Source organism: Zootoca vivipara, chromosome Z1, assembly GCF_965207765.1.
Source record: "Zootoca vivipara chromosome Z1, rZooViv2.hap1.1, whole genome shotgun sequence".
Taxonomy (NCBI): Eukaryota; Metazoa; Chordata; class Lepidosauria; order Squamata; family Lacertidae; genus Zootoca; species Zootoca vivipara.
In genome coordinates this window covers 72302841-72321152 of record NC_142583.1, presented here as the reverse complement: position 1 = coordinate 72321152, position 18312 = coordinate 72302841, and the positions used below count along the sequence as shown (strand labels likewise).

The following is an 18312-nucleotide window of genomic DNA, read 5'->3' as shown; positions in this document are numbered from 1 at the left end:
TCACGTGGTTCCAACATCAATACCGTTATACCATTGCCATTTCCCATCCTTATAAGGGAGACCAATCCACGAGTCTTGATGTGCAGTATTGGTTTCTCTTTCTAGAAACTCCTGCAAAGAGCACAATCAGAAGGTCTTTCCTAAGAATGAGGAACCAAAATCCTCTTTCAAATCAATTCCAGATTACATATATTTCTTAGGAGGAAAACAGTCTCTTCCAGTAGTGAAACAAACGGGAAATGTGCATGGGCAGGAGAATGTTTCATCACAGAAACAAGCTCGGTCTCTTTTCCCACCGACATGTACTCATTTGAATGTCTGATGAAAGGAAAAATGGGGGGGGGGACTCAAAACAAATGGTATCACATAGCTGCCAAGTCTCCTGTTTTTCGCGGGAAACCCCTGGATTTTAATCCATTTCCCGCTGTTCTCCCGAATGGAAAAAACCCCGGAAATCCCCTGGATTTCCTACCTGCCAGAGGCTCCATTTTGGGTGCTGGCGCCGCCTGATTTCCGGTGCCCAGACATGGGTAGCACGGCACCGGAAGTTGTTTCTACGCATGTCCGGAAATCGGGCGGCGCCGGCACTGGAAGTTGCTTCTATGCATGTCCGGACAAGTGTAGAAGCGACTTCCGGTGCCGCGCCACTGCTGATCCCGCATTTTCAGCGGGAGACTTGGCAACTATGGGTATCAATTACTTACATCTGTCAGTTAATGAAACCATCAGAGGTGAATTAATTCAGGATGGGCACCTATGCACTTATTGACATTCATCTCTCTCTCTCTCTCTCTCTCTCTCTCTCTCTCTCTCTCTCTCTCTCTCTCTCTTTCATTTCTCATACCAGGAGGTGTAAGGAAATTGACAGTGTACTATGTCCAGTCTGCAACTCAAAACACATTCTAGCAAAGTGCCCAACAATCTGATATTTTTAGCTTGGTTCATAAACTCTGCAGTAGGATTTTGATTATTTGGAGTATTGAAGGGAAGATTGTAGTGGAAAAACACAGGCTAAACTTCCCTTCCAAGCCAAGGCCTTACCTGGGATAGAGGTATTAACATGACTAAAGGTGTTGATGGCCCATCTAAGAGGAATCTTGGGCCTGGGCAGACAGAAGGTGGCCAAGGTAACTGGGTGTGATGGGAAAAGAAAGTCTTTAGCAAGGTGTGCTGGGAAGAAGAAAGAAGAGAAGACAGACTGGAATCCATCTTGGGTAGGCTGCCTGCAGTCTGGCTGGGAGATGCCTTTGACTCCAGGGCTGCGCCTGCACGGCTGTGGGGTACAAGCCCCTTTTGAAATGACTATGCTGTAGGATCTGGACTCCATGCAGACTGAAGGTGTAAATAGGCGAATAAACCATATTTCTTAAAGTTACAACAGTCTCTGCTGTGTCTCAGTTCTCTAAAGGTACACCAGAACCTGGGTGAGTGTTGGGAACCCCCTTGGATCTTTCCGCCACTTGGGAGAGAGCGGGGGTGGCACCCAACTTTTGTAACACTATTTTAAAAAATAAACAAGCCCCCCCCCCAAAAAAAATCTCCATAACTTTTTGATCATTGGAGCACAGTTTATATAATTTTGCCCCATGGTTTTTTTCTGTTTGTGGAGGAAAGGTGCAGGAAGTAGTTGAGATGCTACAGAAGTTTCATAAGCACCCAAAGGGCATAAAATAATCAAATTGTGAAGGAATAGTCTTGGTGTTCATGTATTCCAGTGTTCTGCTCACCTCCTCTTCAAGACTTCCGATAGTAATCAGCATGGATTTTTCATCCTCACAAGCTGTTATTGCTTTGTGCCATGGCTTCGTTCTATCTTCAAATAGGTATAAGACTTCCTTGTACAGCACCCATTGCTGATGAAGCTTTTTACTAATATCCTCTTTGAAACAAGCCGGGAATTTGCAGTGAAAAGAAAAGGGAGGGAAATAGGGAAATAAGAGAAGCCAAACTGAAGGTCTCTTTCTCTCTCTCTGTGTGTGTACAAACACACACACAGCGCACGTTACGCTAGGGCGTGTTGAATTTTTCATCTTTAAAAATCCTGATTTGAGGGGTGTTAAAAAGTTGTGGTATGATGAGGTAATTTGAAATATATTTTGTTTCCTTGTAAATCTTGAGGTCTTGCTTGGTAAATCTCTATGTGAAAAGTTCCTACTTTTTAACATTTTTAAAATTTTCCTGTCATTTATAAACATATAGGTTATTCCCCAATTTTGATGAAAACAGATGTTGATAAGTGCCTAAAATTGATTACAAGATACAGTGGTACCTTGCAAGATGAAATTAATTTGTTCTGCAAGTCGCTTTGTATAGCAAAAAACTCATCTTGCAAAGCATGGTTTAAAATTTTCCCAGTCTACCCGGTCTACCCATTTAGTTAATGCATTCCTATTTGTCTTGCGAAGCACGGTCATAGGAAACTTTGTCTTGCGAGTCGCCTCGCGCAACGCAAAACGCTTTCATCTTGAGAGTTTTTCGTTGCACGAGGCATTCGTCTTGTGGGGTACCACTGTATTGTAGTTCTCTTATATATGTATTGTAGTTATCTGTACTATTAATATTAATATTAATATTATACAACAGTATGTGATATCTTTTTTGCTTTCTACCACCAGTCCACCCACTGAGGTCGTTGGGGTTTCAAAGCCGAAATGCTCTGACAAGTAGATTTCTCATCTATCCGAGATACGGTAGACAGAATGGGGTGGCATGAGGACATCTAACCAGCCCTAGCAATTGTCTTCTGTGTTGCATTGGAGACTGGGGGCTGGGGTCTTGCTTGAATATGTTACAGAGCATCTCTGGTACCAGAACATTTGTGTGGTCAGAACATTGTGGGGATCCTCACCCACCAACATCATTTTATTATACTATACTATATTCTATATATATATACTATAGTCAGCAGAGAATTGTGTCCTTTTGTTGCTCACTCCCACCCTTTGCAAACAGAATTTTATTCCCATGAAGGAGAAAAGCATGTTTTCTTTGAAGAATAGCTATGATGATAAACACGATAAGGAAGTCTATGCAGAGGACTGGATAAACTACTCGGAGGTGTTAAAAATACACTGTAAAGTAGAGCTACCAAAGTTCAGTCGAGTGACGGTCTTTCCTTATTGGATAAATTGGGGGTGCAAAAACAGCATTCTGATGGTGTAGGATTAAGGCTGTTGGGCAGGCACCCAATCTTAAGATAAGGATTGCCACATTTTAAGAAAGACAAGATTTTAGTTCCTTCAATAGTAGCATGGATAATAAGCATTATGGTAACCCTTCTATCACAGTGATGGAAGGATGGAAATACTATATATTCTCCTGCTTCAGAACCATTAAATGAACAGAAGTCTTGACCTGCATGGAATATGGTTTCTCTAAGTCTGACACCATCTTTGTGAGGATCAAGAGCAGGCCTTTAGATTCTACAGGAATCAAATTTTAACAGTGTACACTTCTTTTGAAGAGCATGGTCCAGGGGGCTTCTGCCAGTGGCTCTCCTACTCAGATGTGGGCCCTCAGCAGATACATGATCATGTGACACCAGCCCTTGAAGTTGTTAATTTATTATTCCTTTTTTTTTTACTATAATAGGACATTATAAGATGCAGGCATCCCCAAACCTCGGCCCTCCAGATGTTTTGGACTACAATCCCCATCATGCCTGATCATTGGTCCTGTTAGCTAGGGATCATGGGAGTTGTAGGCAAAACATCTGGAGGGCCGCAATTTGGGGATGCCTAAGATAAAGTAATGATATGTTGTTACAGCTGGAAACAAAATTTCTTTATATTTTTGCTTGTATAAAATGATTAAAAACTTTAACTTCGCTTCAAAATGTGAGTTTTCGGCTTTTTTAAAAGTGTATTTCAAACAGATCTCAATTTACTAAGCTAAACATCAACCAATCATAAAAATAATTGCAGATTTGGATTCCTCATGTGCAATAACATATTTTTAGAACCCCTCATTGAGCAAATTAAAAAAAAAATTTTTTTGTCCTTAAATGACACGCCCATACGTTACACACTCCTATTATAATCCGTCATAATTTATTGAAACAACTTGATACCCAACCTTCTAAAACGTTTGTCCGAATAATGAAAACATTTAGGCCCGTTTCATGGAGAAGTATCTGTGAAGGGATTCCAACAGACTAGCACTGCCCTCTTGACCCAGCAGTTGAGCCACTATGCTGCTGAGGAATGGAAGGTGGAAGCAGATAAGCATGATTCTCCAGCCTCACCGTCTCAAAGAAACTTACCAATTTCATCTTCTATTTCAGTCACATTGATGATCAAGTCAACCAGTTTGTCTGCTAACTTCTGAGTTTCACGTAATATTTCAGCATCTAAAAGGTTTGAATAATTCAAGCCAGTGGGATCTCAAACATCCATCAATGTATATAAAAAGCCACTTTCCAAAAATCCAGTGAACGGTCACATTCTAGCATGAAAAGAAGAAGAAGCAGAACCCAAATATAGGACCCAGAAAGAACAGTCCTGATTTTCAGAGTCTGTCATCACCGAGGGGAAAGAGCAGGCTTAACCCAAATCATGTCCTCATGTGAATAAAATAAAAGCCAAAGGTTGTAGGTTCCATTTCTTATGGGACCTGCAGATCCATTCCCTAGTTTTTCTTGAGTTTCACAGCAAAATCAATCACAAGTGATTTCATACCAAAATGGACAAGCATATAAAGAGTATGTGGTACAGTTGAGTCTGATTCATCAGACCTAAACTAAGATAAGATAAGATAAGATAAGATATCTTTATTGTCATTGTCCCCTTGCGGGAACAACGAAATTACTCGGTTGCTACATCCACTCAGATAAAGCATTCCGCATAATCCAAAATTACAAAAACCTAAATAAAAACAGTAAATATAATACAAAATAACAAGTAAAATAAGATGACTTCAAAGTCCAGGCTTTCCATTCAAGGCCAAAATTGCTCTAGAGAAAAAACTGTTCCTGAGACGGCTCGTTCTTGCCTGCATAGTTCTATATCTCCGTCCCGATGGCAGGAGCTGAAAGAAATGGTGACCAGGGTGCGTTGGATCTCTTGAGATGTCTAGTGCTTTTCTATGGCACCTGGTGGTGTAGATTTGTTCTAAGGTGGAGAGTGAGCAGCCAATAATGCTCTCTGCTGTTTTAATAATTCTACACAGCCCTGCTCTGTCCTGGGAAGTACAGCTTCCGTACCACACACATAAGCCGTACGTGAGCACGCTCTGTATGGCACAGTGATAGAAGGCAAGCAGCAGCTTTTGTGGAAGATGGCTTTTCCTTAAAATTCTCAAAAAATACAGTCTCTGCTGCGCCTTCTTCACAAGCCCCCTTGTGTTAACACTCCAGGACAGATCCTCCTGTAACTCAATGCCTAGAAATCTAAACGTTACCCTCTCCACACAACTACATCTTTTCAGCATACGAAAGGTTCTCTGTTCTGGCTGAATACTATGAATGAAGGGATAGCATGTCCAGGAAGCAAGTAGTAGATGATAAAAGGGTGTTTAATTTTTCTTCCACCTACTAGTGTTCCACTGCAGCCCAGCCACTTCCCAGCATTTCCCCCCTTCCCTGCTGAGCTGAGAGACTGTTAATAAGTTTTTATGGGAGAACCAGCCTCATATAACCAACATGCTGGAGTATAATTAATGCATGAAGGGGTTAACACCATAGAATAAGGTGTCCTGCCAGGCTTAGCTAGGTCACTTTCCCTCACCTTGGGATGAAGCTAATCAAGGCCTTTGTTCACTTTCAGTCTACTTTCAGAAGCTCAGTGTTTGACGAGGTTTTGAGCCGGCTGCTGCAGCTCAGACCGCATGGCTCTTACAAGTCATTCTTGTGTTCTTATACCAATAATTTAGGAACTTCCACTACTGTAACTTAAGCCAAGTTTACTGCCTGTGTTTTCTGCCTGATGTATGGGAAAGCAGATGAACCCAGAGGCGAGGCACCTGCTCCGGTACCCAGAGCAGCACTCGTCCCAGGGGGCATGGCACATGTCCCAGGGAGCATGGTGTGCATCCCAGGGGGCATGGTGCGCTGCCTGCGGAGGTGTGGCATGCATCCCAGGGGCGCGGCACGTGTCCCGGGGGTGCGTGTCGTGTCATGTCATGTCATGGGAGGGGGTGCTGCCGATCGGGGGTTGGCATTTTGTCACCCCCTCTTTGGAATGGCATCCGGGGCGGACTGCCCCCCTGCCCCCGGAATGCCCCTGCATGAACCTGACCTTTGGGGAGTTTATAAGTAATTCAATTTTTAACTTTCCAAATGTTGGGTCTTTTTCTATGCTAGGAGAACACATGAAGTTTGGAAGGGCATATTTTAAAAGCCCCAGAGCCTATATTTCCATGCTTTACTCTGCTGCATATTTTGTGGTTTTAAATCTCTGCTGGGGTTCTCTCACCAAAATATAGTTGCCTCAAACCTGGGCAAAAAGGGAATTCTCTTTTTTAAACCTATTTTTCCTTGTCACAAACAGTTATCCTGTGGGGTGATATCCCTGGGTTGCGCAGGGCGGAAGCGTGGTCCTGAATGCACAGACTGAGACCCATTGCTTACCATTCTTGCCTTTGAGAGATGGTTCCTTTTTTATCATAAAATCCTTAATCTTCTTAAATGCTTTTACTACAGCACGTGATGTTCCTGATCTCTGAATATCTAGAAAGGATTTAAGAATAAAAGAAATTGTATTCTAACACACTTGTCTGGGCATGGCTGAACCCCTACTCTGGAATTTCCGAGACTGGTTTTGAATCAAGGCTCCCCAGGCCTTAGCTATGGAACTTGCTTTCCTTGTAGGGAAGTCATATTTTCTAGCATGAAATCTATGCGTTTGTATACTGCATGAACTGCTTCCCCAAACCCTGCCTACAAAATTCATTGTGTCCTACCTAGAATGTGGTTCTACAAGCATCATGGGCACATTGGGTAATGACATAATAACTGACTAGGAATGTGATGTACCTGCATTTTCTAGGAGACACTGCCAGCACAGGAAAAGCCACTTTATCCCCTCCATATACAGCGGTGTGTGTGTGTGTGTAACTGGATCTGACCAGTGGACTAGATTCTTATTTCCCTCACCCACTGTGGGCCAATTTTGACAGAGAGAGAAGCCCCCCTCCAGTGTGTGTGTGTGTGTGTGTGTGTGTGTGTGTGTGTGTGTGTGTGTATGCATGCAGAGTCTGGCCCGCCACAAGGTCTGAGGGGCGGTGAACCGGGCCCCTCCTAAAAAAGTTTGCTGACCCCTGTTCTAAAGGCTGTATCTTCAAAGAGGCTCAGCTGATTTGCTCTGTCAGTGAGCCTTGCTTGTCAAGGAACAAATCACAGCACACTTTAAGCTCTCAGCATTGCTAGGTAGCATGGGCATACCCAGCGAGGGGTGGGGGGGCAGTTGCCCCCCCTAGAAGCAAAACAAAAAGCAAAACAAAAAACCCTGTATTTTACGGACCATAACCCACACTTTTCCCCTCCGAAAACTGAAGGGGAAAAGTCGCTGCGGGTTATGGAAATTGGGCTGTTTTCGCCCCCTCTGCGGCTGCAGCCAGCGATAGGAACATGAGAGGTGAGAGGGGGGAGGAGCAGCCTGAGCTGGGGGGGGGGGCGATGGGAGCTCCATCCTTCCTTACCCCCCTTCCTTCCTTCCTTCCTTCCTTCCTTCCTTCCTTCCTTCCTTCCTTCCTTCCTCTCTCTCTCTCTCTCTCACACACACACACACACCCCTTCTTTCCTTCCTTCCTTCTCTCTCTTCCCTCCCTCTCTGCTTCCTTCCCTCTCTTGCCTCCTCCTAGTTTTGATCCTGGGTACGCCCCTGCTAGGTAGCCATATCTTTACCTGCCCAATTGACAGTGGTACCTCGGGTTACAAACACTTTGGTTTACAAACCCTTCAGGTTACAGACTCCACTAACCCGGAAGTAGTACCTCAGGTTAAGAACTTTGCTTCAGGATGAGAACGGAAATTGTGCAGCGGCGGCACGGCGGCAGCGGGAGGCCCCATTAGCTAAAGTGGTGCGTCAGGTTAAGAACAGTTTCAGGTTAAGAACGGACCTCCAGAATGAAGTTCTTGAACCGAGGTAGGCTGCTTTCCCACAATGAGCTGTGCCCACAGCAGGTACCAGGGAGGTCAGTGTTGTTTTGGGGAAATGGCTTAGCTGAGGCGCACTCTGTTTGAAAGTCTACACCACACTGAAGGGAAACCAGCCCAGAGGATATAATGGCTTTTCTTTGCTACTTACACAAAATAGTTGTCCCGAGTGCGGCAAAAAATAGGATCAGGCTCAGCGTTACTGCAATAAATATACCAATGGAAGATGGAAAGAAGTCTCGTATATTATGAAAAAAAGCAGCTAGCTTTCCTTGAAGGACAAAAAGAAAGAAAACTCTGCATTAACCACCTTGGGGAGCTGCCACAGGCTGCAAAAGTGTGCTGGGCCCAGTAATTTATGATCAAAAGGTCATATATTCTTTAACAGTCCATGCTCTGGTGACTTCCCATGTGGACTACTGCAATGCACTCTACTTGAGGCTGCCCTTGAAGATGGTCTGGGAATTGCTGAAAGTGCTGCACAAGTTCCCTGTGAGCTACTAGCTCAGATTCAAGGTATCAGTACTAGCATATAAAACCCGAAACACCCGGGGACCAAAGTACCTAAGAAGAGTGCCTTCCTCAATATCAACCACATTGAGCTCTACTAAGAAATAAATGTGGTAAAGGTAGCCAATGAGCCATTTACAGATTTTAGAGAAGCAAAGCTTATTACAATAATCCAATGGTCTTTCCCACAGCACCCCATTGAATGGCCCCGAAGGGAAGCCGGGCTCATCAAGCAGAGGTCCCAGAAGTCCCTCCTCCCACATTGAAGCCTGCCACTCCATTCTATGATGGGGCATATAGGCCTTACCCAGGCCGACCTGAGGAAGGTGGCAATAGGTAGAGTGAATGACCACTCCTGTTGAGTTCTCTTCTCACCCCTCATAAGGTCCTCGGGATGAGCAAGCCATGGACAGTTATCTGATTTTTTTCTCCCCTGTCAACTGCCAGGGCCAGTGAATGATGGGATCTTTCTTGTCTGCCATTGAGATTCCCTGTTTAAATGGTTGGATAGGCTGAATCTTGTGAAGCCTTTCCCACGAATGTTATAATAATAACAATAAATAATAATAATAATAATAATAATAATAATAATAATAATATATTATTATTTATACCCCACCCATCTGGCTGGGTTTCCTCAGCCACTCTGGGCGGCTTCCAACAGAAGAATAAAATAATCAATTAAAAGCCTCCCTAAACAGGGCTGCCTTCAGATGTCTAAAAATCTGTTAGCACAGTGTGGATCAGGAGAGAACACAGGCTGAAACTTGAGACTTCTCACAATCACTGTCATAGCCAGAAACTGATGATTGACTCAAACCCTCAACCTCTGTTGTTTGTTGAGCTAAGTGAACCTGTTGGGCTGACAAAGCATCGCAGGATTTTCTCCAGCCCTCCCCACCACGACTGGTCACAGATGCCTCCTGCTACTCTTCCATCTTCCCCTTCAAGTATGTTCCTCCTCTATGCTATGAACGATTTCTCTGTGTGCTGCATACATACCCTTTGCAGGGGCCTGTTTTCTTCTTCTTTTTAGTTTTGTTCTGGATGACACATTAGATCTGGATGACACATTGGATCTGGATGCCACGTTGGATCTGGAAGCTACATTGGATCTGGATGCCACGTTGGATCTGGAAGCTGCATTGGATCTGGAAGCCACACTGGTGCTTGAAGCTGCATTGTGGTGTTGGGTCACATAACATGTAATTTATTACAACATCAGCTAAAACTTGCAACAATGGCACAAAAAAGCCACTGTGTGCTAGCAGCTAAATCACCGTAGGGTAAATCCCTGAAAAACCTGTAGCTCAGGAGCGATGATCCTGAGTTTTCAGCTTAGCTGTAGCAGGGGGGCCTTTTGGGACACAGTAAATTGCAGCCAGAAACCTAGAATAAATCCTATACTTGGAGAGAGGTTAAAAAAACCCCAAACAACATAGCATAGCTCCACAGATTACAGACCTAATTAGTGGAAAAAGCAGCTCATGATGGAAAAAAAATGTAGGCTTCATTCTCTGCTCAACCTCAATGCAGGCTTCAATTTCAGCTTCAAAAGTGCTTCATATGAGCTAGGAGTTACTAATTTCAGCATTCATTTCAGTTTAAAGCAAGCTCAACTCAAACTAGTTCAGGCAATGAAAATCCCCTCAGGTCCAAATTATAACCCCACCATGTTTACGGCAATAAATGAGACTGGTCATTTATTGTAGTAACACAAGGAGTGGAATGAACAAATTGCGGGTCCCATATTTAGGAAGGTGACAAGACTGACTCAGCAAATTATAGACCAATTTTCCCATTGTTACCAGTGAGCAAACTGTATTCACGGTACCGTTTGTCAAGAAAGAAGCATTGAATTAAAGGAAGCAAATATATTGTCCCAGGAGTAAATAGAATTTCAAAAAGGAAATTCAGCAGTCGTCCTTCTGTAATTACTCAGTTGATTCCCCAGTATGTCACAGTAAAGAAATGCTCCTTGTATTCTGCATTTGTTTATTCGAAGATTGCTTTTGGTCTGGTTAGTAGGGTGAATTTGTGGGATGAATTGTCTCAAGCAAGTATTGATGTCAGATTACGGTATCGTACCCAAAAAGATTCGAGTAGAACATTCTGGAGAATAGGGCAGCATAGCATATACAGTTAAATTATTAAATTATAGCAGCATTAGAAAAGGACGACAATTGGAAACTAAATTTGTGGAAAGATGGAGTTTATTCATTATGTATAGAAATAAACTACTTATTCTTGGACTTAATCCATTCTGGAGGTCCGTTTGACTTCCGAAACCATTCAAAAATCAAGACGTGGCTTCTGTTTGGCTGCAGGAGCTTCCTGCACTCAAGCACAAACCATATCGGATGTTCGGTTTCCAATTTTTTTTTGCAAACCGGAACATCCAGGCTTGCGGCGTTTGGGAGTCGATTTGTTTGGCAACTAAACCATTCGAGAACCAAGGTATTCCTGTATTCTGGAAAGTGGTTTGTCTGTCTATTCCTTTTTTTTTAATGTCCTCTTGAGACATCAGCCGCCCAGAGTGGCTGGCTGGGGCAACTCAATCAGATGGACAGGGTACAAATAATTAAATTATCATCATCACAACTACCAAACTCAGCATGAGGGTCGCTGAGGTGGCGGCACATTTTGTTGACGTTTGGATACCAGGCACCATCTTGAAATATTGTTGTCACACTTGGCACAAGAGTTCCTAAGGTGGAGGCAGGGGCCTTCATCACCTTTTAGATACCAGGCACTATTTTGAATCAAGAGTGCAGGTTGAAACATAACTTTGCCCTGACCTCCTCACCCAATTTTCCGCATGACGGAAAGCTGTCTTTCTGAATTGCACTGAAGAGGAAATATCAGAAACAACTTACGTTCTGCAAATGTCAAGCCTCCCGCCATTTTAACTGCTCATTTGAATTGGCACCTTATGTCATCCTGTGTTCAGAACCATACAATGAAGTAGACAGTTAGCACAATTTTCAGCAAATAATTTAGTAGTCAAAAACAAATCAAAATAGCAGGCTGCAGAAACTTACCTTCCTTTGTTGACAGGACCATCTTATCTCATTCTGAGTGGTGTTTCATCCTGGAGTCCTTCTATATAACCATGAAAGGAAGTGGACAATTAAAATAATATCTCAAGACCTACCTATTTCAGTTATTAATTTATAAGATTTCTTATCTGTCCTTTACCCACATGGTTCCAGGGGAGGTTACAACAATAGAATATATAAAATTATAAATTGCAGATAAAACTATTCAAATATAAAACAAATAAAACCATTCAGACCAAAACAGAACAAAAGAGGTGGGTCTCACAAGACGCATCAATTGTCAAAGGGCAGATAATGAAGTGTGCCAGGAAAGGCTGGTCCAGCAACTGTCCTCTCATTCTGTCAATTCGATGGTCAACTGCAGATGTGAGTCAGATAGACCCAAAGAGGCTGAGCAAAATGACTCCACTGGAGCAGAGATGCTTGAGCAGCCAGAGGATAAAAGCACAGCGGGCAGCTGCAAGCAAGGAGGGATCAAGGGTGAAGAAGAAGTAAGAACTAAAGAGCTAGGCTATTGGCAAGTTTTGCCACAGTGGATTAGGATACAGTTATGGGAGGAAAGGAAAAGGCAGAAATTCTGGGGCTAGCTTGAGTCCAGGAAGGAAAGTGTTTGCAGAAGGACGAGAGAGGATGTTTCACACCAGATGATGCAGGGATTGATGGGGAAGCAAAATGGTTTAAATACACAGAAGGGCACCAGACTCAGCTGAGTGGAGAGCTCACCAGGAATCAATTTGCAGTTGGGATGGGTGGGTCAAAGCTATAGAACAGGCACCCCCAAACTTTGGCCCTCCAGATGTTTTGGACTACAATTCCCATCTTCCCCAACCACTGGTCCTGTTAGCTAGGGATCATGGGAGTTGTAGGCCAAAATATCTGGAGGGCCACAGTTTGGTGATGCCTGCTATAGAATGAAGATGTTAGATGTATGGAGAGGGAATTGACCAGAAATCCAAATGTGTCTTGGGTTTAAGAAGCTTGGTGACCTCTAACCTCAAAGGAAGCCAGAGAGTGGATAATAAAGGGAGGTGCTGGAATAACTTGCTTCCTCTTGCTGTAGACCTTATCAAGCATAAATCAATCTACCTCTACCTTTCTGAAGAAAGATAAGGAGTGGCAGCAGCCCAAGGAGGAGACTCACAAGCCTCACCACCTCCTCCACTTCTCCCTCTGTCTGCAGGTTGAACAATGTCGGCAGTGCTTCCCAATGCCTGATGGCAATTCATCTGTCTCCTTGCCCTGTAAAGCCAGGAACTTGGGCTGAAAAGCATTAGGCCAGATATAATTAAGCAGGCTCTTTCCTTGCTTCTCCAGTGTAACTTACATTATTTGGCCTGTGCTACTTACTGTAAAGAAGGGCTTGTATCCAGCCAACTTTTACTCGGAGCATATCCAGTGGAACTAATGATCACAACAAACTTAAGCCCATTAACTTTAGTGGGACTACTCTCAGCAAATGTTAGTGGACTACAAGTTTTTTATATTGGGCATATCTTTTAAAGTGGCATTGGTAGAAAACAGAGGGAAGCCCTGGCACAGAAGCTCTTGAACCTTGTCTGGTACTTTCAGTTCAAGAACAGTCATAAAGGATCCAGGCAAACATCAAGCGCCAATACATTTGAGTAGTGTTCCCCACCCAGCAGTGCCCTGTCTGGATACCGTGGTTCCTCAGTCAGTTTATCTTCTCTTTGCCTCTGTTTGTTCCTGCAGTTGTTCCTTCCTTCAGTAGCTCAACCACCTACCCCTTTGATGCAGAACATTCCAGAACTCTTCCCATTCAGGTTCTACTGTTGCCTGATTGGCTGACTGCCATGCCAAATCAGCATTCAGCATAGTGCATAAGCCCAGGACAACATTTCACAGCATTTTCTAATGGATTCATTCATTATGCAGATATAGATATAGATATACTGGATTTAGAGAGCAGCAGCTGTGTGAGGCAGACACAACAGTAAGGAGGACTGAATAGCTGCTGCAGTCCCAGATATCTCACTTCCTGCACCAGGCAGTGCACGGGGGAATTGCCAAGCAATGGCATTTACAATTAGTGAGAGGAGACTGTCAAGGAACTCTCAGGCGAGCACAGGTCATCCACAGGGCAGGAAATAACACAAGGCAAGAAATGCAATCAGCTTTTATTCATAGAAAGTAACATCATAGCAGAGTTCTTCTGGCTCGTCTTAATCCAGCTGGAGACGTTGCTGAAACTGACCACTGACCCCGCCCTTCCACTTTAGCCTCTCACTCTGGATCCCTCCCAAACAGACAAAGGCTGTGTCGAGGGTGTGGGCTCCTCCTCTGGGCCCATCTGGCCCATTGCTCAGCAATGTGCAGGCTCTCCTTGAGTGGGGTGTCAGAAAGGGAGGAGAATCAGTAGGACTGGGACTATGCTGCTGCTGGGTAGCAAAGGCAACCTCCGATTCCTTTCTGTCTGGATCAGTGCTCACACTGCGAATCTCAGCCTCTAGCCCTGTCCTGGAACGGCCTCCTTCTCCTGACACCCCCCCCCCCGAATCACCCAACCCCCCTGCTTCCAGCACCTCCCAGCTCCTTCCTTCCCCAAACTGCTCCTCAGTGTTCCGCCATCACGATCTGGGGTCAAAGTCTTCTTCTTCCTAGGGCAGTCACTGCCCACCAGTCTTCTTCATTCAGCCAGTCCCTGGCAGGCTGCCTTGAGGAAAGGATAATCTCCAGCATTATTCTACTTCTAACAGTGGTGGGTAAGAAATGTCAACAGGCAAGTTGATCCCAAAGTCATCACCCACTGGGCCAGCATCAAGGATCAAGCAACTGTTGAGAGCTCCCTCACCCTCACTCTGAATGTGACACCACTCTCCCCACCAGCGATTCCCAGCAATGACTGTTCAGAGGTATACTGCCTTCAGAATACCATGATTCTGCCTGACTGCTCTGTCATAAGGGAAAATAGAAATCAAATGCAAGACATTTTCTGAATTCTTCCTGGCAGGGTGGAAGGGAGGCAAAAAAAAAAAATGCCTGTAATGATCACCTAACCCAGAAAACGACCAATGTAAACAGCCAATTGTCTTATGTCAGAGGTGGGGAAACCTTTTGGCCCCAAAGAGCAGGTCCTTATCAGGCTCAGCCTCGTGGGCCAAATTTGTGGGCAGGACCACCCACCTGTCAATCACATGCCATTATGAGACAACCATTCTCTTTGTTGAGATAATGGCACTGGCCAGGTTTGTTAAGCATCCTATTTGTGTAACTAAAGGGTTGGCCATATTGCCATGGGAACAACTAGCTAATGGTGCTCCCCAGAGGAGGTGACAGTTTCCCCATCTCATCACCTGTCTGGAGACCACATCCTCTTGTAGGGAGGAGAACGGGAGAAAAAATAGCTTTTGTTTATTCAGTGAGAAAGCTGGAAAAAGAGACAGAGACCCTGGCTTTGGTCTATGCTGAGACTAAAGCTATGGCTTTGGAGATCCCCTTGGAAACCTAATGGGGAAGCAAGATGTCTTGGGGTGCTGGTGCTAAATATTCCTAGGTTTGGACCATCTGCTTGGAAACTCTAGTATAAATTTGGACCATATATTGGTCTAGGATTATCAAATTTCAATTTTCCAGTGCTGACGTCTGACTGGAAACAAAAGGGCATAATTTTATTACTGGCTCCCATCATAAACTACCAGGCTATTTCATATCAGGATATGGTAAATGGATACAGAGCTCCATTACTTTCAGTTAAGGCACATTATAAATAATCTTTTGCAATATATATACATATATTGCAAATAACATATGAATGTGCATCTCTGCAAAAAGTCTCAATCGGAATGATTAATCCCTTCACCTTCTTCAAAGAATCTCATAAGCAATGTTTATATTCAATTAGAACACAACAATAGCTTATTTTTAAAGGGTGTAGGACAACCAGTACTCGCTACCATGTTTTGTTTTGATTTATAAATCACCTTAGGATCCCTCCCAAGGCTCTGGTGCCATAGAACCAGTCAACTTCACCTCAGATTCCAAAGTAGCTCAAGGACCTCCAGGATAGGGATCTTTGACCTGTGCCTTGTCCAAGGATGATGCAAAGCCATGGTAGATCTACCAAATTGGTTTATTGCAACTTGAAGTAGGCTATGACTGAACTCTTCCACACTTTATTTTATTGGAGGTCCAAGTCTTTGTGGTTGCAAAATAAAGTGTCTTTTTTCCAGCATGGAGGAACCAGGTTTGACAAAGTGCTTTTGGCTGCTGGTGTCAAATACTTGAGCTCTTAAATGTCCTAACTCCATAACCTGGATAGTTAACTCTTTAAAGGAGGGATCGATGCATTGTGTTTGTTTTAGTGGAGAGATTGTGGAATCCAGTTTCAAGGGCTTCATGTGTACCATCTTTTATCAGGCTTCTTCTTACATATGCTCCGTTTTCGGACTCTGCAGTTGGTGTCTTCCCAACAGCCTCTTGAAACCCGGCAGAAACCTATTACATAGACACAGGGATTTGGCACGGGAAAGCTTGGCCTATCAGTCCTCCAGAATCTAAAAACAAATGGCAGCACTAATCAGTAGTCCATTCAGACTGGGTGTCTGGTCTCTCCTAGCCTAAAATCACCTTCCGTACCTGCAGACTAGAAAGGAGCCAATGCAGCAGCAATTTCTTAAATGGGATCAACAGGGGAACTTCAAAAAATGGAATTTTTACATACTGCGAATCCCTATTTGACGTAACGAATAGAGGACTTTCCTGGTGCCGATGACAATTCCTCCTGGCCATGACAGACAGGGTCTTGAGTTCTTCAGCTCCTCTCTGGTGGGCAGAGAGAATCATGTTGCCGCCCCCCTCAACTGGCAAAGCAAAGGCAAACTCCTCGACCCCAAAAACTACAACTTGAAAAATGGAATGTGTCCACCCAGAGGTGTAACTTCAAAGAAAGAGCACAGAGAGACACAGAGGAAAGAGGACACAGCCCTGAAAACATTTGAGAGGAGGAAAGGCAAACAAGGCAAGACAAGACACTAATATTCTAAACAACGTTTGAAAGCTATAAGGCGCTGACAGAAGCCCTAAGCCATGAAAACCTGCTTGGGGGGGGGGCAGGGACACAGAGGAAGGAGAGGTAGGCAGAATGTCCTCATCCTTATCATCAAATAAAAATTAATGATAAGTAAAATTTCCATTTTTGCCCGATAAGGATGGAAGACATTTTTGGTAGGCATACACCAGGGCAGTGTTCCTCAGTCCAAGGAGGCCTTCCTTTGCATCCACCTATTGTGGCAACGCTCTCTGGAGGGCCTTCTCCTCAAATACTGCATCAGCAGATGAAAGTGAGCCTATTTTATGATAGGTAAAGGTAAAGGGACCCCTGACCATGAAGTCCAGTCACAGACGACTCTGGGGTTGCGGTGCTCATCTCGCTTTACAGGCCGAGGGAGCCGGCGTTTGGCCGCAGACAGTTTTTCCGGGTCATGTGGCCAGCAGGACTAAGCCACTTGTGGTGCAATGGAACACTGAAACCAGAGCAGCGCATGGAAACACAGTTTTCCTTCCCACCTGAGCGGTACCTATTTATCTACTTGCACTTTGGGGCGTGCTTTCGAACTGCTAGGTTGGCAGGAGCTGGAATTGAGCAATGGAAGCTCACTTCGTCGTGGGGATTCAAACCGCCGACCTTCTGATCAGCAAGCCCTAGGCTCAGTGGTTTAGACCACAGCGCCACCTGTGTCCCTGAGCCTATTTCATAGTGCTTTACAAAGCTTCACGGAGAAGCCCATGTTGCCACCCTACAAATATCCACAATGGGAAAATTACCATTACAGGTAGTTGTTGAAGTGGCTACCTTGACGAAAAATGCAGAGTTGGAGGTCTGAAGACTAGGCCTCCTACTCTGAAACACTTTGTGCTAAAGTGATTGCCACCAGCAACACAGCCTTAAACATCAAAATGTTAAAAGGGCAGGTAAACTAGGGCTCAAAGGGGAGACCAGTCATAAAAACATTCAATCTAGCAGCTGCACGCTAAGAGACATGCGGTACACCAAAGTCCAATCTCAGAAAAAGCCACTAACAAACTTCCCATGCCCAGCCTGGTGAAAGCAAAGCCAAAACATTCCTGTCTCTGTGGTGGAGATGGGACGAAGGAGAGAGAAGATGAAGACCCCAGGGAGTAGAGAGAACAGTAAAGGGAAATCAAAGAGGGAGACAGCACTGAAATTAAGGCAGGGGAAGAAAACCTGCACCATGAAAAATAACAGTAATAGAACAGAAACAGGCAATGAACAAAGCAAAATTCAGAAGAAGGAAGGTGAAAAAACTTCACAAATTCAAGGAGGGTGAATTTTTCACACACAAAAAAGGCCCTAACTGTCGTAGACCACAGGCAGGGTTGGTCGGGAGAATGGATGAATCTTCCCCCAGTAGAGCAGCTGAAGAGTTCAAGACACAGTCTGTCACGGCCAGCAGGGGGAAATCATTCTTACCAGGACTGTTCTCCATCCCTATCAAGCAAATTACAGGTGAGTTAGCTTAACACCTATTTTGGAAAATTGGTGGTTGTGGGGAAGCAGGATAGATGATGATGATAGATAGATAGATAGATAGATAGATAGATAGATAGATAGATAGATAGATAGCTGATAAAGGCTTCTTAACATGTTTATACTGTGCCATACATTGCAGTTAC

The 18312-nt window shown here is 44.2% G+C and overlaps 1 protein-coding gene across 1 annotated transcript; it reads right to left on the bottom strand.

Moving 5' to 3' along the window:
* Window positions 1-11665, bottom strand: LOC118079499 (C-type lectin domain family 4 member M-like). Its single transcript, XM_088657142.1, has 5 exons — window positions 11644-11665; window positions 8244-8363; window positions 4262-4348; window positions 1728-1879; window positions 1-111 (listed from the first exon to the last, which is right to left on the bottom strand). Exons 1-5 carry the CDS (start codon window positions 11663-11665, stop codon window positions 1-3), a joined length of 492 nt encoding a protein of 163 aa, XP_088513268.1.
* Between the last annotated feature and the right edge of the window lie 6647 nt (window positions 11666-18312).